Source organism: Myotis yumanensis, unplaced genomic scaffold (genome assembly GCF_028538775.1).
Source record: "Myotis yumanensis isolate MYYU_CA2020_CCGP unplaced genomic scaffold, mMyoYum1.0.hap1 SCAF_2, whole genome shotgun sequence".
Classification (NCBI taxonomy): Eukaryota; Metazoa; Chordata; class Mammalia; order Chiroptera; family Vespertilionidae; genus Myotis; species Myotis yumanensis.
Window position 1 is genome coordinate 4,944,735 of NW_027223753.1, and position 22,126 is coordinate 4,966,860.

At 57.3% G+C, this 22,126-nt stretch overlaps 1 protein-coding gene across 2 annotated transcripts; it reads right to left on the reverse strand.

Moving 5' to 3' along the window:
• Window positions 1-5,654: 5,654 nt before the first annotated feature.
• GPR157 (G protein-coupled receptor 157) lies at window positions 5,655-21,619 on the reverse strand. 2 transcript variants are annotated; one of them, XM_070403121.1, is made up of 4 exons: window positions 21,168-21,619; window positions 9,597-9,810; window positions 7,508-7,702; window positions 5,655-6,987 (listed from the first exon to the last, which is right to left on the reverse strand). In XM_070403121.1, exons 1-4 carry the CDS (start codon window positions 21,548-21,550, stop codon window positions 6,778-6,780), a joined length of 1,002 nt encoding a protein of 333 aa, XP_070259222.1. In that variant the 5' UTR covers window positions 21,551-21,619; the 3' UTR covers window positions 5,655-6,777. The 2 variants fall into 2 exon arrangements, with proteins under 2 accessions (XP_070259222.1, XP_070259223.1); XM_070403122.1 differs by having other exon boundaries at window positions 6,781-6,987; window positions 7,504-7,702.
• Window positions 21,620-22,126: the final 507 nt, after the last annotated feature.

Here is a 22,126-nt window from a genome sequence, read left to right on the forward strand (position 1 = left end):
CTCCTCTTTCCCAAAGGGGCCTGCATGAGGCCCTCTCGCTGACCTCCCACCGTGGGCAAAGCCTGGCCAGGCATCCTGGCTGGCCAAGGACTGACCTGAGAATGCGGGTCTCAGATCTCCATTCCCAAATCGCTTTTGCTATTTATGACGAACACCTTCGATGTTATGAAATGTAACTACAGTGGGGTCTTGACTTACGAGTGTCCCAACTAATGAGTTTTTCGAGATAGAGCCATCTCTCGGCCGATTTTTTGCTTTGAGTTGGGAGCTAAAATTCGGGTTACGAGCCAGCTTCAGATACCCCACCGCTAGTTGGCGCAGCGAACGTCACAGTGAACGCCACAACATCAGCCCAGCATCACGTGTCTCACTCATTCACTTTAAGATTTGACATATGAGTAATTTGAGTTATGAGCTCTGTCACGAAACGAATTAAACTCCTAAGTCAAGGCCCCACTGTATGTCAGCACACAATTTGAGAGGACTTACCGGAATCTGAAGACAGTGGTTGCGCTGGGATGTGGGGTTCCAGGTGACGTGGGTCCTCGCATGTGCTTACGTTTATTTCACTGAGCCTGCGACTGTGGCAGAGGGGGTGCAACGGGGCACAGAGGATAAACACGGCCCTGGCCTCATGCAGCTTAACTCCGGGTGAGGAAACAGGACTTGGTCAAATGAACACATTGATGAATTTATACCTACAGATGGGCTCTGAAGACCGGGGAGCGGGTGGGGTGGTCACGGAAGGCTTCCTTAAAAAAGCGAGCTTGAGCTGAGATAGTAAGGAAGGGTGTAGAGCTTATACAGGCAAAGGGGGTAGGGAGGGGGCGGCAGAGAGAGCCTCCCAGACAGGGGACAGTTGGTGCCAAGGTCCTGTGGCAGAAGAGAGTGTGATGCCGTCAAGAGATTGTAAGCTCAGCCCGGCTGGGGTGCTCAGTGGTTGAGCTTCAACCTATGAACCAGGAGGTCACGGTTTGATTCCCAGTCAGGGCACATGCCCAGGTTGCACACTCGATCCCCAGTAGGAGGCAGCTGATCAATGATTCTCTCTCATTGTCGGATGTTTCTCTCTCCCCCCTCCCCCCCCCCCCACTTCCTTCCTCTCTGAAATCAATAAAAATGTATTAAAGAAATGGTAAGGACCGAAACCGGTTTGGCTCAGTGGATGGAGCGTCAGCCTGCGGACTGAGAGGTCCCAGGTTCGATTCCGGTCAAGGGCATGTACCTTGGTTGCAGGCACATCCCCAGTGGGGAGTGTGCAGGAGGCAGCTGGTCGATGTTTCTCTCTCATTGATGTTTCTATCTCTCTATCTCTCTTCCTTCCTCTCTGTAAAAAATCAATAAAATATATTAAAAAAAAAAAAAAGAAATGATAAGGTCCATGTGGTTCAAGAACACAGAACAGAGAGGAGGAGTGAAGGGAGAAGGAAGCTGGTGAGACGGGCAGGGCCAGATGATAGTTAGCCCTTGTGGGCCTCGTTAAGGAGCTTGATTTTTGTTCTAGGAGCAGAGAGAAGGCATTAAGAGTTTTGGAGAGCGCTCAGGTTTGTGTTTTTAAAAGTTAACTAACCCTTGAGGGGGACAAGAGGCCGATGGGTTTGGGGGAGAGGAATGGGGGCAGTTCTTTGCTGTAGAATAGCTGAAAGATGATGGTGCGAGAGATTAGAGGATACGTTTGAGAGAGAGTTAGGATGTCAAGTTGATGGAACTTGGTGACTGAAGGTATGATGATGAGGGGAAATAAGAGGATTTCTGTATTAGTGTTGGAATAAAATGAAAAAGAAAAAAATGATCCTTTTGAAAATGAAGCTTTTCAGAATTGAAAAAAATTTACATAGGAAAATTTAACCAGGACGTAACTTGTTGCATTAGCATCTCAAAGCAGACTGGCAATCCCTGGGTTGTTTTGAGACCAGACAATGGTATCAGAACTTCAGGTCACTGGCATCTCACCTCTACTTAGGAATGTTCTGGAATTTTAAAGTTTTACCATGGGCTTCAATTGCAGACTGCTGTGGCTCCCGAATCCATTTGCTCAGTCCCTCTTCAATAGTAATGGAATTACCTGGGCCAGAACCTGCGGCTGCCCAAAATAAAGACTGCCTCTCCCCCTCATCCCTGAACTTGGATGGACAAATGACTCGGTTCTGTCTAATGCCACATATGCAAAGGTGTCATGTGGGTGGTGGCTTCCAGGAACCTTGCTCTCTTCTCTGCCCCTTTCTCCACCCCTGCTGCCTAAAATGAGGGTGCCCCCGGCATCGACCCCGAGATTGAGGCCACACGGAACAGAGCGACAAGATGGTAGGAGCCTGGGTCCCTACCCTGTGGGGCACATGTCAGCCCCGGACCACTGCCTGAACTTAACATGACATGTTCTTCCATTTTGTTTTCTGTCGCTTGCAGCTGAGCCTGGTTCTCACTGATAGAACCCTCCAACATTTGCCTGGAAACCTGTCAGGACAGAGAACGGGAAGGGAGCCTAACCCTTGAGGAAGCCGTGAAGACATTTTCATTGACTGTGGCCTGGGTCATGTTTTACGTTTTGAGGAAAGGGCTCTCTCTTGGAAATGAATGGCCTCAAGGCCCTGGTCTTAAAGGAGAGAGCGTGGACCCCTGAGCTGCTGGGTGCGAACGTCAGGGGGGACTCACCCAGGCTGCTGACTTCATTACACGGCACTTGTTTTTGTTCGCGTTCTGGTTAAGAACTTGCACGGATCCGAGTGGCCTGCCTCAACCCCAGTTTCCCCTTCATCCCTGTTGTTTCTAGGCGCCACATGGGAGGACGCGGGTTCTCCAGGGACACGTGTACCACCTCGGAGCAGAGGCCTGCGTGTGCCTCAGAGTGAGGCTGCTCCCCACGGGCGCCCTCTCGTGGAGATGCGCTGCTGTGTCTTTTGCAAATATTTCCTTCGTCTGTGGCCCGTCTTCTCCTTCTCTTGACAGTTAATGTATTTTTAACTTCACAAAACCCAGAAAGTAGAACAAATCACCAAGCAGCATTTTGGAGGAGCCAAGTTCCCAGGATACAGCAGTTAAAGAAGAAGGAGAAGGAGGAGAAGGAGAAAGAAGAAAGAAGGAGGACTCGAAGGCGGGGCTGTGTGGGCTGGGCAGACCCGCTCAGAACCAGGCCGCTGCCCGCAGGAAGCGCCGTGGGCGCCCGCTGTCCCTGGCACCGAGGCCTGGAGCTGCTGCTGCGATGGGCAGAGGCGTGCGGGGAGGGCTCAGTGCTGGGGCGTCGCCCTCATGAGAGTCTAGCCCCAAGCCGTGGGTCCTTGGAACTCAGACCTGTTGGTACTCATATGGGACAGGGCCTGGGACTCTGTATTCTGAAGCCATGGTCTCCCCCCCCCCCCCCCACACCTGTGAACCTATCAGGCAAACACGGGGGAAACTACGCCTCCAGGGCGGCCGCCTACTGGACTCCATGCCCCCACCGAGGAGGGTCCAGGCGTCATCTCCAGGTCTCCACGTGGGAGGCTCTGGGGCGGCCCCCATAGCACAGGTCCCGCGGAGCCACCCTGCCCCACTCCCGCCATCACAGGCAATCCGTTCAGCAAACACGCAAAGGGAACATGATTATTTTATTTCATTTAAAATAGCAGGACTTTGGCGTCAACCTAAATGGTCAGGGTTTTCATTACAGTGTTGCATGTGCAAAGAAACCTCACGCTATGTTATTATGCCATAAAAGGGAAGTTTGTAAAAATATTTCTTCTTGTCGTGAACATGTGGGGAGCTCTGCTTGTAGCCTCAGTCCGGGCCAAATAATAATCTTTATTAACAAGTCAAACCAACCAAACAAAACAACTCTGAAGCAAAAAGAGGCAAAAGTGCCTGGTAAACTCGATTAAAAGACCAGGGATGAGCCCTGGCCGGTGCGGCTCAGTGGGTGGGAGCACCATCCCGTGCGCCTAAGGGTGGCGGGTTTGATTCCTGGTCAGAGCACAGACCCGTTTTGCGGGTTCAACCCCCCAATCAGGGCGCGTGCGGAGGGCAGTTAATGTTCCTCTCTCCCTTCCTCTCTAAAAACTAATAAAAAACATATCCTTGGGTGAGGATTAAAATAGTGATAAAGACCAAGGTTCAGAGAGTGTCTGAGTCCACAGCACCTGTTCCAGCTGAGGATACACGTCTGTAGCTGGGGGTGAAGGTGGATAAACATTAGGGACAGCGACGAGGAGAAAGTGTATAAGGAACACACCGCTGTGTGCTCCTGCCTCCACCTGGGCTCTGCCCTCTCCCGCATGACTTCACTCCCGCAGCCTCACACCCTCCAGCCCCGAACACCCACCAGCTGCTGTTTCCCAGGTTGGCCCCAGGCCCAGGCCCAGGCCCAGGGACAAGCCCCTCGCCTGCCCACAGTCTCCACCACTCCCAGCAGCACCTTCACCAGCTGCAGCCACGGGCGGGCCGCAGGGATGGAGGTTCCAGGTGCAGCTGCTCGGAGGTGTTTCCGGAGGCAGACAGCACAGCAGGGCTCCGGACACGTGGGATGAGAACTTGGGGGCGCGCAGGGCACCCAGCCATGCCTCCCGCGAGCCCCCGGCTCCCCCTGCCAGCCGTTTCTGACTGCAGCCTGTCTGGGGAACCGCCCAGCTGAGCCTGGGACTGGGGGTGGGTGGGTGGGGGAGCCTTCTGAGCAGGACTTGTCCCAGCAACTTTCCTCGTGGCCCATCCTCAGCCTCAGCTGCTCCCTGAACTTCTGCTCCCTCCCAGAAGCTAACGTGCGGGTCTTGACGGGCTCTGGCGTAACCTGCTGCCACAGCTTCAGGGGCCCCCGGACGCCCCTGACCCGGCCGTTTCTGTCAGGGGATTGCCCCTCGGATCCTACGGGGATGCCCGCCTCTTGCTGATTTTCATAACGAAACTTTAAAGGCGACCGAAAAGGAGCACTTTGGACTAGTTCTGCAGGCGGCCATGCCTTCAGTTTCTCTTCCTGTTACAGACGTTGCTTTTCGGAGTGAAACAGGAACCCACAGTGTGCGTGGCTTTGGTTTTAATCCAGAACCGTTTTATAGGCTCCGAAAATCATGTTCATGTGGCACAGCCCTCACGGAGCCCCAGGGAGTAACACCTGCGAATAACGTGGTACTGGCCCAACTAAGGCTCCACCCCCACCCCCCGACTAAGCCTCCAGCCCCCACCAAGGCTCCACCCCCGGACTAAGGCTCCGGCCCCCCACTAAGGCTCCGGCCCCCCACTAAGGCTCCGGCCCCCCATCTAAGGCTCCGGCCCCCCAACTAAGGCTCCAGCCCCCCACTAAGGCCCCAGCCCCTACTAAGGCTCCAGCCCCCCATCTAAGGCTCCACCCCCCACTAAGGCTCCAGCCCCCCATCTAAGGCTCCAGCCCCCACTAAGGCTCCACCCCCCACTAAGCCTCCAGCCCCCACCAAGGCTCCAACCCCGGACTAAGGCTCCGGCCCCCCACTAAGGCTCCAGCCCCCACTAAGGCTCCAGCCCCCCATCTAAGGCTCCACCCCCCACTAAGGCTCCACCCCCCACTAAGGCTCCAGCCCCCACTAAGGCTCCAGCCCCCCACTAAGGCTCCACCCCCCACTAAGGCTCCAGCCCCCCATCTAAGGCTCCAGCCCCTCACTAAGTCTCCAGCCCCCACTAAGGCTCCAGCACCTCACTAAGGCTCCACCCCCCACTAAGGCTCCAGCCCCCACTAAGGCTCCAGACCCCCATCTAAGGCTCCAGCCCCCACTAAGGCTCCGGCAGTGACAGCTACATGTCCCATTCTTAGCCACCGGCTTCCGTGACTTCTGAGAAAGTTAAAGGGCTGGCGGGAGAGCCACAGAATATAGAGATACAGGTGCTTATTTTAAGTCCTTTTTCTATTAAACGTAAGTTATCTCCTGTGACCTATGTCACTTTCCCCAACCAACTCCCAAACCTCCACCTTCGGGGCGGAATCAATGTTGGGGCCATTCATGCCACCTTTCCTGTAAAAACTGAACTAGGAAGTGAAGAGACCCCTCCCGATGCAGCCCGGCCGGTGCTCACAGCACAGACCTGCGACCGTGGGCGTCCCCAGGGAGTCCCCGCACGGCCTCTCTTATTCCTGCCCCGGCCGCTGCCTGGAGGAGGGAACCTGCATCTGAAGTGACCGGGAGGCAGGAGTCTGGGTTCTGGCCTGAGCTGGAGACTGGATGCATCTACACCAAGGGTGGCCACCCGAGAGGCGGGGAGGTTCCGGGAGGCCGGCTGCGGGCTGCGCTCAGGGCATCACCAGCGCACCTCCAGGAAACCTGGTTCAAGGTACCGGCTCCTGGTGGCTGGCAAAGCTCCCCAAGAACAGCCAGGCTCCCAGGGGCAGGTCCACACCCTGACCAGCCGGGAATCTGCTCCATGATATCCAGGTGTGTGGGTGGGGGAGGGCACCTCTCCGGCGCCCCCTGGCGCTTTACTTGGGAGGGTAAATAGTGTGCGTAGCTCTTCATGCTTTTCCCACGGGTGTGGGTCCTCAAACTGTAAACAGTGCCGTGTGGTCCAGAGGCCGCTGACCTGGCAGTGGTCACGTCCCACTGGTGTCCCTGAATCTCACTGCCACCCGCACGCGGACAGACGCCGAGCACAGCGGACACGTGTGCGGACACCTGCTGCCTCAGGGTCCAGGAGGTAGAAGAAGCTGAGTTGCGGCCGCCCCTCCACCGGCCTCAAGAGCTCGGGCAGCAGAGGGCAGGCTCCGGCTGCAGAGCCCCCGCTCCCTGCAGCGGGTCCGAGCCACGGTCGGTCCCGGGAGGCAGCACCGCCCAGACCAGGAAGGGAGGCTCAGGTGTGTGGAAGTTCGTCGGGGTCCACCTGGGCCCCCGAGTCCCCCGTCCTGGAGGGCGCCGAGGCCTCGGGCGGGCCGGCCAGGCTCTCAGCGGGAGGCGGGGTCGGGCAGCAGCAGCAGAGGGAGAAGAGCCGAGTCCGGACGGCGCGGGTGCAGAGGACGAACATGATGCAGTTGGCACCTCCCTGAAACGTGTTCCCGATTCCCTGCAGGGGCGAGAGGAGGGCAGGAGTGCCAGGGCTGCAGGGGGTCTTCAGCACCCAGGCCGGGGGGGGGGGGGGGGGGCTGGCAACCCCAGACCTTGCCCTGCACCCTGGGGCCGGGCTGCCACGACCCTGCATGTGGGCCATCGGCAGGCAGCGCTCCAGGCGGGTCTGAGCGGGCAGATCTGGACCAGCCGCGTCTCCAGGTCTCCTGGGCTGGGAAGGATCCGGGAGCATCCACGCTCCTGGGGCTCCTCTGGGGCCGCTGGGCAGCCCCTGGACGCACGCGCGGGGGCTGCACTAGAGCCACGCCGACCTTCCACCTTCTCTCACCCAGGCTCCCTGTCTCGGGCGGGCGGCAGGAAGGGACTGGAGCTGAGCCCCCTGGCAGCCCTGCATTGGCGGATGCATTGGGACGTGCCCACTCTGTGTGTGTGTTGGGGGGGGGGGTGATCTGACACGGCCGCTGGGAGCAGCAGGGCGGGGGGTGGTGGGGAAAAGAAGGGCGGGCAAAGCTACCTACGTGCAGAACGACCAGCACCGGGGCCCGCACGGCCGGGGAGCCACAGAGGGTCAGCACAAATCGCACGGTGCTCCAGACCCGGAGGCAAATGAAGATGACCGGGATGAGGACCAGCTTCTTATCCGCCATGGAGCTGTGGTGCTGCAGCCGGTGCGCCTCGGACAGGATGGGCCGGTACTCGGAGAGCGCCTGGTGCTGTGCAGGGAACACCCAGAGCGGCGTGAGCAGGACGGATGCCCGCAGCTGCCCAGGGGCTGCCGTCCTCCCAGGTCTCAGACTCGCCGGAGAGGGAGCAGTGAAGCGTGGAGCGCCTTCCCCCTGCACGCTGGAGCCCAGGCTCCATCACCAGCTTCTCTCTGCATGAGCCCCCGATTTCCATCACTAGCTCCCACCTGCCACTGGAGCCCAGGTTCCCATCACAAGCCCAGATCCTTCTGAATTCCTGTCTCCTCGGTCCATAGCCTGTGCCACATCTCCATGTGGGTGTCTCACACACGGGGATTGGCCCAGTGGTCCCAGACTTCCTGCCATTACAGGAAGGGCAGCTCTGGAGGAGCTCTGGGAGCCCGGAGCCCTCCTAGGGCAGTGGAAACGAGGAGGAGGTGGGAGGGCACCCCTTGGCCCAGGCGAGAACACAAGAGGGCTTCAGACCAGTGGGCAAGCCCTGCAGGCCTCTCTCCAGCTGAGCCAGAAGTGGGGGCAGGAGGGATGAGAACCCGGTCTGTTCAGAGTAAAATGAGTCTCCACGTAGGTGGGAATCCAGGGTGAGGATCAGGGGTCACACAGCTGCCAGGAGCACCCCCCAAACCCAGAAATGGCTGCTGAGGCACCGTCTGCCCTGAGCGGCTGGGAGTCCAGCCATGAACACTCAGACACCTGCAGAGGGAGCCGGGAAGGAGGCCATATTCGGAGCTTCACGGGCACCTGCCTCCCTGCTCTGGCCACTGGTCACCGTCCATCTTTTATCGTCATGACTCACACCCCTGCCTGTCTCTCTCAGACAGGATCCCCGTCTGGGTTCTCAGGATGAACTCCCACCACACACAGCGGTTTGGAAAGTAGATGCTCAATAAAAGTGCACTGAACGCGCGGCCGAGCCGGCGGGCGGGTGGGCGGGTAACTGAGGCCTTTCCTGGCGGCAGTTGGCCCGTGGCCAGGAGGAAGCCCACCCCTCACACTTGCAGAACCAGCAGTTACGCACAAGGAGCCGCTTGGCCTGCCTGTCAGAGGGAAACCATTCTTCCCTAGACTCTGCGGCCAGCCCTCGTGGTCAGAAGTCTCCGAGACGTCGCCAGCAGGCCCAGCGTGTTGATTTACGGGCTCCTGGGTGCCTGGAAAGCCGACCAGCTGTGACGTAACCCGAATCCTCAAGGATAAGAGGTGAGTTATCGGTTCACTATGGTGAGATCCGTGGCCCCCCTTCCAGTTCACTTACTCAATACCACTCACTTCCATCTACATTCCTCTCCCGTTGAGCCACCGCGGTGGGCTGTCCAGGAGGGGGCAGTAGAGGGCTGTGGCCGGGAACACAGGCTGGTGCTCTCTCCTTGGGAGTTGAGTGGGTTTGGGGAGCCCTTCACCTCTGTAAGCCCCCCTTTCCTCATCCACAAACGAGGAGTCACAGGACCTGCTCCTGACAGGACTGTGTAGTCAGCAAACCCATGATGTGTGTAATTCACAGTGACCGACGCCTCCCAAGCTCTCCATTACTAGTTTTTTTGTTGTTGTTAATCCTCAACCAAGGATATTTTCCATTGATTTTTAGAGAGAGTGGAAGGAAGAGGGAGAGACAGAGAGAAATATCGATGTGAGAGAGACACATCGATTGGTTGCCTCCTGCACACACCCCGACCAGGACCAGGGAACCTACAACCAGGTACGTGCCCTTGACTGGAATCAAACCCGGGACCCTTCAGTCCGCGGGCCAGCGCTCTATCCACTGAGCCAAACCGGCTAGGGCTCCCCATGACTAGTTCTGTCCCCTAAGGTGGCCGAGCCCAACGCCAGAGCTCAGGGGCAAGCCCGCAGCGGGCGCAGTGGCCACAGGGCGCTGTGGGCGGGGCCGCGGGGAGCGGGCGCGGGCACCTACCGCCCTGTTGATGTGCTTCCGGATGAGGAGGTAGAGCACGGGCAGCATGAGGTAGGCCAGCAGCTCCCACAGCTTCCCGGTCAGCAGCATCCACAGGACACGGTCCTTCGCCTCCAGGTCGATCCAGCACCAGCCCACGGACACGTCCGAGGCGTCATAGCCGATCTTCTTTAGGATGACAGCTGCCACGGTGATGGCCAGTGGAACCCCCCAGCTGAGGAATAAGGAGCAAACGGACACGGATCAGGCCCCGGCTCCCAGCACAGCCAGCCAGGGGGGAATGGCCGAACGCTCTCAAGACAAGGACAACCACGCTCTCCGAGTGTCCCGGGAGAAAAGGGGGGCGAGAGTCCTCAAAGCCCCAGTCCAGCCCTGCTCTGCCCACCCCAATGCCTAACAGTCACCCCCTGACCAGCCTGGGTGCAGGGTGCACACACTGATGGCTTGGGGTTGCCTGGGCAGGGAGGTCCAGGGTCCGGTACCTGCAGCAGGGTCTGGAAGGGGATCTGGGCTTTGGGGGGACACATCTCCCAGGTCCTGGGGGGTCTGGGGGGAGGAAGGGGAAGGGCCCAGCAAGGGTCGAAGGGGCCTCTAAAGAGCCAGGGCAGCACCAGGCTCACTTTTCTGGAGCTGAATTACTATCCCCACAGCCACGCGGCCGGGATGACCGATCCTGAGGCCCTTCCCAGCAGTCCCCATGCCAGGGCCCCCCGTGTCCGCGCCCCCAACAGGGGAGGCAGGAAGGAGCGTGCCCTCCTAGCAGTCACAAAGGCACAGAAGGGGCAAAGCCCCACAAAAGTTAAAGGGAATGACGAAGGTATCAGGGAGTTTGTCCATTTTAAAGGCTTGCTCTATGCGAAGTTATTTATCTGGTAAGTTAATACACAGGGTGGGGCAAAAGTAGGTTTACAGTTATTCTTATGGAAAATAATACAATAATCCTATATAATAAAAGCCCAGCAACTGAAATGGCAGAACAAACAGAACAGACCAGAGACCAGAACTACTGGCCCCTCGCTCAGACCAGCTCCCCCCCCCCGCCCAGCGGGGAACCCCACCCTGATTGGGGCCATGGCTGGCCTGCAAACTGCCCGCGGCCCCTCACCCAGGCTGGCCCCGCCCCCCGGTGGGCACCCCCGCCCTGATTGGGGGCCAGGGCGGCCTGCAAACCTCCCATGGCCCCTCACCCTGGCCAGTCCCACCCCCCAGTGGGGACCCCCACCCCAATCTGGGGCCCCCATCAGGGCAGGCCAGCCGGCCCCCACCCATGCACCAGGCCTCTATCCTATATAATAAAAGGGTAATATGCAAATTGACCCTAATGGTGGAACGACCAGAACGACTGCTGGACCAGTCACTATGAGGCGCACTGACCACCTCTCAGTCCCTTTCCCAGCCAGCAGGCTCCAATCGCCTGATGGAGAACAGGGAACCGGGGTTGGGTGGCGGAGGACGCGGGCAAAGGCCCCTGCCCTGCTGGTCGCCCCACACACAGAGGGGGACCTGCGGCGGGGGCGGGACCGACGAGTGGGCAGCCAGGGAAATGGTCCTGATCACAGGCCAGGCTTAGGGTCCGTACCCACACACGAATTTCATGCGCTGGGCCTCTAGTTAATAAATAATAATACAAGAATAAATTGTTTCGCATACTCACAACTGTAAACCCACTTTTGCCCTCCCCCCAATATATTAGTGTCAAACTGCTTTGTCATAATAAAGGGTTACCTTTTAAAAACTCATGCCATCCTGGGATTTTAGGACATGTCACCGCTAAGAGCCCATGAGGGCGAGGGCTGTGTTGGTTCACTACTGTGTCACTGGATAGGGGCAAAAGAATGGCCTGCTGAATGAATGAAGGAATAAATGAATGAACTTTGAGCCAAGTGACTGAGAGCTTTCCCCAATCCACTGCTTAAATGTTCACGGCACCCACATTATTGAAAAGGAAGTAAAAGGCTTTTAAAGTTGCTAAAACCACAATCCTGTAGTTAAATCGTGTGGTTTCTCATCACGTTATGGGTTACAGGGCTCCTCCAAGGGATTCTGGGAAGGAAAAAGCACCGTGTGCAGGGCGGTCACCAGGAAGGAGGCTGGGCTGGAGCAGGGGATCCCCAGTCTGGCTGGAAGGAGGAGCCGAGGAGGGACAGGCCGAGGTGCTCCCCCACAGGCAGCGTGGGGATCCTTTCCCCCTGCTCCAGGTCCCGCGGGCCCTTACCGGAGGCTTGGGGACCACACGGTGACAGACCACATAGAGCTCCTACTAGAGCGCCACAGGGGTGCGTTTCGTCTAGGTTACTGGGGTGCGCCGGAGCCGAGAATGTGATGGGAATCGCCGGAGAGAAGACCAAAGGGGCAGAGGGAAGGCTTTGAAAGGGTTAAGGAGGGTTGATCAATCAGGTGCTGTTTGAACTTAAGCACCGATGGCAGCTCCTCTGCTGGGGTCAGAAGCTGTTGGGGGAGGTATTTCAGGGGCAGGTGGTAAGAAGAGGCAAGACCAGGGAGCTGTGGGAATGGAGTGGGAGGGACTGTCTCCTAATCCGAGACAGAGCAGGCTCCACCAGGGTCAGCGTCAGGCTCTCGGGGAAAATGCATGTGTGTGCATGTGTGTATGTGTGTAAACGTGCACATATAAAGTTATTATACCATGTGCTGGTATAAAAGATGGGAAGCATGATTTATAAGGAATAATACACAAAACCCCTCGTGGTAAATTCCATGCGTGGCCAACTGAACCTCACAGAGCGCTTTTGTTGATTTTCACCCAACGCTGGTGTCCGCAGCCACTCACTCCATGGCTGCAATTAGCAAAGAAAGTGGCTCTGGGATGTGAGGCTGGTTGATGTCCTGGCTGAGAGGAAAGTGAAAGCAGGAAGACATAAGGGAAGACGGATGCCGGAACGTGACTGCTCGGTGGGAACACATACAGTTTCCAGCACTGGAGGAGCATTTCTCCTTTCCTTCTTGCTCGTGACACTTCTCATCCTCTCCCCCTGAAATGCCCGGCTTCCTGCCTGCCTCCCACCCTCCCTGCTGTGGCTGCCATCTCTGCTTAGGTTCAGAGACAAGGAACACCTTTAAGCTTAATCTTTACTGATTAACGGATTCTCCACCACTTTCTCACGTCCAGATCAGGGGTCCAGCAAACTATGGCCCTCAGACTGAATCCAGCCCAAGGTCTGTTGCTTTTTTTTAAAATAAAGTTTTATTGTAACACAGCCGCACTCATGTGTTTGCATATTACCTACAGCAACAGCATTGCTGGGCAGCTGCAACTGAGATCACATGGCCCGTGAAGCTGAAAGCACTTACTACCTGGTCCTTTACAGGCCCAGTCTGCTGACCTCTGCCCTACACAACCAACAAAACCATAAATCAAGCCCCCACTTGCAGTGTTTGCCAATTCCCAAGGTGTAAATATTCCCAGCAGGGCCAAGTTCGAGCCAGCACACCATCAGCTGGGATGTCCATCGCACAGATACAACAATGCCAGCAACCTCAAGTGCACAGACCAGAGTGAAACGCAGTGAAATAATTAGGACATAATCAACGTTGAATTATTTTTATGACTTCTGGTTTTAATACCTTAATTAATTTTACTTTTGAATAATCACTTAATTTTAGGTTTGCATGATCTAATTTTCAATAATGGCTGTAAGAACCATCAGCTCACAAAGTGCCCTCAAATGTAACCACCGGTCTCAGCAGCCGGCTGCAGGACACACGTATGGACAGAGAAGCCGGGGACAGGGAGCTCAAGAGGCCCCGTCCGCCCGGAGGTCACGTGAACCGGAAGAGAAGAGGCCCCGTCCGCCCGGAGGTCACGTGAGCCGGAAGGCACTCCACAGAGACGTGTGTGACACAGTCCTGCTTTCCGGCAACGTGCACTTGCGATTTCTGACATGTACCACCTAACAGTTCTTCATTCCTCCACAAAAAGGGACTCATCCACCAAACAATAAACACCAGAGCAAGGGAGACATAGCTTCGGACCAGGACGTGGGCAAGGACCAAGGGCATTAGTTGGTTTTGACCTAGACACCCGTGGCGGGAGGCTGCCCTGATGCTCCGAGGCCTCCGGGAGGTTCAGAACGGCCAGCCAACGGTCCTGCCTCCGCGCCCACCTGCGACCCGCATTTTAACCCTGAGGTTGTGAAGCTGGCGCCAGAGCTGGGCGCGGAAGGAGAAGGCGCAGAAGGCACAGGGCATGTGCAGGGGATGCAGAGAAAGGCGCTGGGGCTGGGGGACGGCTAAAGCCGGTGACTGATGAGGCCCCTTCGCTCCAAACCCACGACTCAGGCCGAGGGGAAGCAGGGCTGGTCACCTGAAGACCACTTTGAGCAGGATCCCCACGTGGAGGGGCACCGACAGCCTCCCCCAGAGGTGCCTGGGCCCCAGCTCTCTCTTGTGTTTGCCTCAAAACTGAGGTCCAAGTCCAAGTCAGCAGCGCTCGTCCCCCCGCCCCCCGAGGCTGTTATGGGCTGAGCTGTGTCACCCCAGAGCTCTGTTGAAGAGCTAAGCGCCAGGACCTCAGGAGGTGGCTGTGGTTGGAGAGAGGGTCTTTAAAGAGGTGAGTGAGGTTAAAGGAGCCAATCTGACTGGTGTCCTTACAAGAAGAGGAGAGAGGACCCAGACAGGCAGAGGGACAGCACATACAGACAGCCATCTGCCGGCGAGGACAGAGGCCTCGAGGCAGACCCCGCTGCCCCATCTCACTTCCGGCCGCCAGGACTGTGGGACATTTTTGCTGTGTAAGCCGCTGTCTGGGGCACTTAGGTAAGACCCAGGACACTGATATAGAGGTTTCCTGCAAACTACCGGGACAGAGACAGGCTCTGGGGCGCAGTCATATCCTGGGGACCCCACCTCCAGAGGGGAAGGGATGGATGGGAAACACCCTACCCTCCCTCCCACAGTCCCCCCAAAGCCCCCTCCCACCCCGACTGCCAGAGCTGGGGGGCGGGGGGCGTAAACTGGCCAAAGGCATTCAGATCTGTTGGGAGGAGCTTAGCTCTTCTTAGAACTGGCGTCCTTTTTGTTTTCCAATCTCCTGGGGAAGTGGAACTAGATGAGCCAGGTGGGGATCAGCCGTCCCCCAGTCCCTGGCATTTGTCAGCCGACCTGCAGGCGCCTGTCCCAGAACAGCGAGTGCCCTGGGCTTCCCTCCGAGTTCCCAGCTGTGCCCAGGGGAGACCTTCCCAAACCTCGGCCACCAGAGTCAGGGTGGGGACACCTGGGGCGACCGAGAGCCACTTCCACTTTCCTTCACAGCCAATGGGGTCCCCGCCCCTGCTCTAAGGGGCAGCCTGCAGGGGCTCAAGGTCGCTCAGCAGCTGGCCCCACTGCTGAGCTCCGGCCCTGCTCCCTCCACCCAGGCCTCACCCTCCCACAGACCCTGCGGGGCGGGAGGTGGCTGGGAGGGAGACAAAGGGGCCTTCTCCCCTCCGTGGGCCAGTCGGCCTCGCGCTGCCGGGCCTGTGGGAGCCTTGAATGTTAACATAACTCAAAAAGCGCTTTGAGAGCGAAACCATGAGGCAACAATGTGCCGATTTAGAAAGCTCTAGGGAGCAGGGGGGCGGGGGGGGGGGGCAGAGGGAGACGCAGCTGCAGTGGGAGGCCAGGGAGAGGGGTCACAGGGCCACGTGCCTCGAGGTCTCTTTGGGGAACAATGGGCACTAATTGTTAGTGTGGAGCCGAGGGGTGGGACTGCGAAAGGGTCAGGGAGTCAGCGAGGCCAGGCCACCCCTCCGTCAATCTGCAGCTCTGGCCGAAGAAGCGGGGAGGGCGCCCAAAGGAAGTTTTAAACGCACCCCCTGCACCCCCTGCAGCCCTGGTTCTGGTGGGCACCCCGGATCTGTCCTGCGCTCAGGTGAGGATGGGCAGGTCTGACCTTGCCCTGGTGGAAGGGTGGCGCCTCCGTCGTCAGCCTGCGGTGGGTCCCGTGAACATGGCAGCGCAGCGCAAGAACTACCTGCGCCAGCAGCGCCCTCAGAACCGTCTGGAGGCAATAAAAAAGCCATGTCCACGCCAGGAGCACCCTCACTCACAGGCTGCCTGCCGGGCCCCTCGCTGGGCCCCACCGCAGCCAGCTTCCAGTTAGAGAACTTAGCGGACCTTCCCCTTCAGGGTCACGTTTCCCCTTTTCTCTCATTAGAACTTCCCACCCCCCATACAGGCATTCTGACGGTGAACTTGGGGTGCCCCAGACTCCTTCTTCCTCCAGAACAGCCAAGCAAACTCCAGAGGGTGGCGAGCACGTGGGCCGGAGGCACAGGGCCTGTCCCTGCCAGGGGTCATGCCCACACCCGCGCCCACCTCAGTGAGTCCAGAACCCTTCTGTTCCTCCATGGCGACATGAGGCACCCGCCCGCCTTTCCCTCAGGCTCACAGGACACGCGGGCCCGCGGGCTGAGGCCTGGCACAGTGGGGGCCCGGGGCATGCCGGTGTGGGGCCGGTTCCCTGACCAGCCAGACCCATTCCCGCTCCCTCAGAGGCAGCCCACCCGGCGGGGGTGGGGGGCCTGACAGCTGCTTTAGAAAAGCAGGTCACCTTCGGCGGGGCCACAGGGATGGGTCAGGCCAACGGGGCTGATCTTATGGGAAGGGAGCTGACCCCACAGGCAGCCGCTGTGGCCCGAGCTTCTAGCACTTTCTTTTTTAAAATATATTTTTTTATTGATTTCAGAGAGGAATGGAGATGAGAGAGAGAGAAACATCAACGATGAGAGAGAATCATTGATTGGCTGCCTCCTGCATGCCCCATACTTGGGACCAAGCCCGCAACCCAGGCATGTGCCCTTGACCGGAATTGAACCTGGGACCCTTCAGTCCTCAGGCCAAGGCTCTATCCTCTGAGCCAAACTGGCGGGGGCCCAGCCCTTTCTTAGGTGAACATTGTAGCCGTTGGCCACAGATGCACATGCACATGGACGTACAACACAGGGCGGCTGTGTCAGGCTCCCTCAACAGAGCAGAGACGGACTGGCTACAGGCCGTTCCCCGGACCCCGAGTCTTCTCACCCGACAACCAGGACATGCACTTCACAGGACTGTCCGTGACGCTGGGAGTCTGAGGGTAACAGGACATTAATCTCAACAAGGCATTTATTCACGACAAAGGGAAACACAGTAACTGCAGGGGAGACCTGGCCGATAGCACCTTGGCCGAGCGATCAAAGGAGCGAGGCCAGGAAGGCACCAACCCAAGCCGCCGGGAGGAAGCAGAGAGGAAGCAGAGAGGACGCTCCTGCGAGGCTCAGACAAGGCTCCTGCGAGGCTCCTGCCAATAGTGCAGCCTCGGACCTGCCCGCGGCCCCGCGGAGGGCCCTGCCACAGGAGAACGGTGATCCTCCAACAGCCATCACAGGAGGCACCAAGACGGAGGAACTGTCCCCACGGAAGGAGGAGAGAGGCTGAGGGCTAAGCCCACACACAGGCCAAGCTTCCCCTTGCGACGGGGACATTATTACAGGACTGGAGTCTCAGTGAGGCCCGCAACCCAGCAGCACCGCCGGTTCCCCCTCCTGCCCCTGGAGGCTTGTGTGGTCCTTTTTTTATAATATGTGAACTTTTTATTGATTTCAGAGAGGAAGGAGAGAGATAGAAACATCCATGATGAGAGAGACTTCTTGATGAGCTGCCTCCTGCACGCCCCACACCGGGGATTGAGCCCACAACCCAGGCCTGTGCCCTGACCAGGAATCGAACCCTGACCTCCTGGCTCATAGGTCGACGCTCAACCACTGAGCCACACCAGCCGGGCCCTATGTGGTCCTTCGAGACTGTCCTTGTCTTCCAGAAACACACACTCAGGAGTTCCAGGGCTGCAACTGACTTAGTCTTAAATGTTTCCAGAAAAAAAAAAAAAAAAAAGGAATAACTGGAGAGAATAAAGGTGACATGCTAAAATGTTAATAATGGGGGAAATCCGGAAAGTTAAAAATATCTCATTGTCAAATTATACCTCCATTTAAAACGTTAGTGTCAAGGCCAAGAGACAAGATGGAACCGTAACAGGAGGACTGACCTTGGCGTTCTAACCCCGACCGCCCCCGACGTGGCTCGGGCAGATCGCATCAACCGTAACTGGGGGGTGACCGTCCTGTCCATTCCCTTGCAAGAGCCCAGGAGCCAGCGCAGCTCGTATGCAACACGATTTCCCCGAGGATGAGACGGGCTAAGCTGCCCTCCTTCTCCAGCGGGAAAAACCACCTTTCTGCCAAGGAGCCACGTCGGCCATGGTGGGGCCCTCCGAGCAGGCGCTTTCTGGGAGGCTGTGTGGGCAGGACTCTCTTCAGCCTCCTATATACACGGCTGCACTGTTTTATACATGGCTATTTTCACTTAACATAGTATCATACCATTAAAAATATATATATATATATATATGTACATATTTATTGATTTCAGAGAGAAGGGAGAGGGAAAGAAGAGAGAGAAACATCAATGATGAGAGCGAATCATTGATCAGCCGCCTCCTGCACGCCCCACACTGGGGATCAAGCCCGCAACACAGGCATGTGCCCTTGACCAGAATTGAACCCAGGACCCTTCAGTCCACGGGCTGATGCTCTATCCACTGAGCCAAACCGACTAAGGCTATCATACCATTAAAAAAAAAAAAAAAAGTGTACAGAGTTCACAGCCAGTACTGGCTATATAACATTCCAGGGGGGCTGTCGTCTGTAACTCACTGTTCCCTCTTTTGTGGGCATTGAGGTGGCTTTTGAATTCCGCCCGTGACAACAGTGTCTCACAACCCCCTGTGCACATACAGCTTTGCGTGCATTCGGGAATATCTCCTTAGACTAGGTCTCTATAAATAGGATTACCGGATCAAGAGGTATGAACCAAGTGCTTTCCACATAGATTACTCCCAATTACATCACCAAGAACAATGTAGGAAAATACCAGTTTCAATGGCATTTAATACATCCCTATTCTGCCTTAGTATATTTTTCTTAATTCACTGAGGAAATGATACCTCAAATGTTATAATTTGCATTGTTTTGAGTACTAACTAATGGGGCTCAATTTCCCCTCATGTATTTACCAACCTTTATATTTTGTCTGAATGTGGCTTTTGTCCACTTAACAGGATATTTGTCAATTTAAAACTAATCAATTCATAAAAACTCTTTGTGGAATAGAGATAACAACCTTTGGTGTTGTCATATTCTAAAATAGTTTTCAAGGCCAGAAGGTTCGAAGTGGACTGACTGTGTTATCTGAAATGGTAACATGTGGTGACAGTCTAGCCCAGTGGTCGGCAAACTGCGGCTCGCGAGCCACATGCAGCTCTTTGGCCCCTTGAGTGTGGCTCTTCCACAAAATACCACGTGCAGGCACGCACGTACAGTGCGAAGTTGACTTAAAATTTTAAGTAAAGTTTATTAAGTTAATTTTAGGGAACGTTGTGGAGTGAAAGAAGATGTAGTGTCAAGGATGGAGAAAGGTATGTTGAGATGGTTTGGACATACAGAGAGGATGAACGAAAGGAGAGAGACGAAACAAGTGTACAAGATGAGTGTGGATGGGAGAGTTGGAAGGGGCCGACCTCAGCGAACGTACCTCAATCAGATTGAGGACGTCTTTAGCAAAGGCCAGCTTAGGAGTCCCCTAATTAAGTTAATAACAATGTACCTACCTATATAGTTTAAGGTTAAATATTTGGCTCTCAAAAGAAATTTCAATCGTTGTACTGTTGATACTTGGCTCTGTTGACTAATGAGTTTGCTGATCATGGGTCTAGCTAGCCGATGTCCAAAGATGGCATTTCTCACACCAACAGGCACTTAAGCAACAACACACTGATGCTCCAAAGAAGGACCAAGGAGAGTGCTTCGTGAGGTCATTAGCTCTCCAGTCTGGGAGGATCTAAGTCAATAGATGAACCTGTTAGACGAGTTTTTCCACTTCTCTCAGTCTAGTAACCGCGAGTGCCCACGCCTCTGAGGGAGTAAATGTCCGAGTCCCTTTCTAGCTTGGACACAGGTATTTTCTCTCCTTTTTCTTTTAAGAAGCAGGTGGATCCCATTCAACAAACTAGAAGAACAGGGTGCTCCTTTTTCATGGCCAGAAGGGGACACACTGACCTCCTAAACATCACAGGAAACCCCTAGAAGTGAACAGAAAGAACTCCCCACTCAGGTTCCTTAGGAAAGCTGTCTTTTCTATAGGAACTGCACCCGGTTTATCTTCATCACTTAAATATATAAATATATATTTCAATATTTTAAAAAGAGTGGGGAAAGAGAAGAGAGTCTTGCACAGAAAGCCTTGGGCACCGTCTCAAGGCCATGTGAACTCTGGCGTACACACTGCCCCACCCAACCAGCCGGCCAAGGCCTAGGCCTGTGAAATGGACACAGAGGCCGGGCGGGATGCTGCGAGGGGCGGAAAGACCACTTCCTGTGGTCCCTGCAGCTTCCGGGCACCGTCTGAATGGCTTGCGGCAACTGGGACTGGAACAGCTGAGCAGCAGGACATTGCGTTTCCCCCGGGAACCAGCTGGCCTCCAGCCAGCAGCTCTGAGAAGAGGTCAAGTGACTCTTGCAGTCTTGTGACCTCACCGCCGTGACCCCCAGGTGTCTCTGCTGAAGTGCTGACTCCCCGCAGGCCGTTGGAAAGCACCCAAGCATTTAGCAGAGAGGGCCTATAATTAGGGCAGTAGTTGGGGCTCTTATCTGGGGAGGGAGGAGAGGAAATGCCCTGTAAGATTCCTGTCTCGGTTCAGGCAGGACAGCCCCAGGCGTCTGAACCTTCAGGTGACACCAGGGAGGGAGAGGCGACTTCCTCCCTCAGGCGAGGGGTCCGTGAGGAGCCGCTGCCGCTGCCACGCCAGGGCAGGGCAAGGCTTCCCCTTCCCTAGTCGCAGGTACGCTGGCAGCCTGCCGCCTCATCCAGGCCAGGCACTGCCCCTGACCTCAACCTCAGAGTTGCTCAACTCTGCCAGTCAAGACCATCTAGGACAGAGATAACAACAGACAGGGGCCCGAGGTCTAGCGATGAGCCAAGAGAAAAGAAAGAAGAGTCTTTTGTAAATGTTACAGCTGAGACACTGCATTTGACAGCGGGCTAGCCAGACCCGCAGCCTGGGAGTAGCTGGATGCACCACTCCTGTGGGTCAGGGTGCAGGGTGGTGACATGGGATTGGGAGCTGGCAGGCTCTGCCACCTGCGGCAGCCACCTCACCCATCTCCCAGCCTGGGACCCAGGCTTCCCCCCCACGTGCAGCACAGGTGGTCAGAACGCCGTGAAGCAGGAGCCGAGGACCCAGAGTGGCCCCAGCTCTCCAGGTGCATCAGAGTTCGCAGGGCAAGCTCCAAGGGCGAGCGCTGGCCCTCCTCCCTGCAGGTGCTGAGCCCAGGGGCCCACCTGGTGGGGCCTCGGGCAGAGGCAAGGGAAAAGCGGATGCTCAGCACAGGTGCACCCACCTCTCCGACCAGCCTGGCCCGTGTCCCGCCCCCCGCGGGCTGCCCGGGGGAGGAGCACACTGCCTGCTGGGCGCCCGGCCGGGATCTGACCAAGACGAGGGCGCCAGAAGGGCGCGAGGGCCACGGGGCGGCCACCCACCTGACGACGTGGAAAGCCAGGAGCAGGCGGCCGGCGCGGGGTCCGCGCGGGGTGCGGACGATGCTGAGGTACAGGTAGAGCGCGATGGCCACGGTCCAGAAGAAGGAGCTGGTGTTGGCGAAGGTGGAGAGCGCGCCCTGCAGCACGCAGTCCCACGAGGGGCCGGAGAAGTCCTGCAGGACCCCGTAGAAGTAGGAGGCGGCCGACAGCAGGTCGGCCAGCGACAGGAAGAGCAGCAGGCGCCGCGCTCGGCTGCGCAGGTCGGGCCACAGGGCGTGGGTGGCCACCAGCAGGCCCGAGCCCAGCGCGGACAGCACGCACGACAGCAGGACCACGGCCCGCTCCGACGGCACCAGCACCGTGGGCGGCGCGGGCGGCGGCATGGCCGGGCGGGGAGCGGGCCGAATGCGAGGGCGCCGCGAGGACTCAGGCCGCGCCGCCAGTGCGGCCACCGCCGCCGCAGCCTCCGCACCGACCCGCCAGCGGCTCCAGTCCCGGCCTCTTGTCCTGCCCGGGCTGCTGGGCCCCGCCCCTAGCCCCGCCCCTGTCCTCAAGCCACGCCCCTGCGTCCTTCGCAACCCGCCCCACGCCCCGCCCGCGGCTCCGGGCCCCGCCCATTCCCCGCCCACGCCACGCCCCCTAAGCCCCGCCCACGTGCCCCACGAACAATTTCACAGCACGCCCCTGCGCCCAAGTCCGGCGGGTGGTCGGGCTTCCAGACCTTGAGCCCCGCCCTCCTGAAAGGCTACCCCCGCGCTCCCCAGATGGCCAGGACATCTGGTCCTGGGAGCCAGGGACTTGCATTTTTAGGGCTAATATTACCTTCCTTCCTTCCAGCCAGTCAGTGTGTGTGTGTGTGTGTGTGTGTGTGTGTGTGTGTGTGTGTGTTGGGCGGGGGATGGAGGCATTCCTTCCACTGGCAACAAAAATACATTTACCATCCTCCTTCCCTAAGCAGG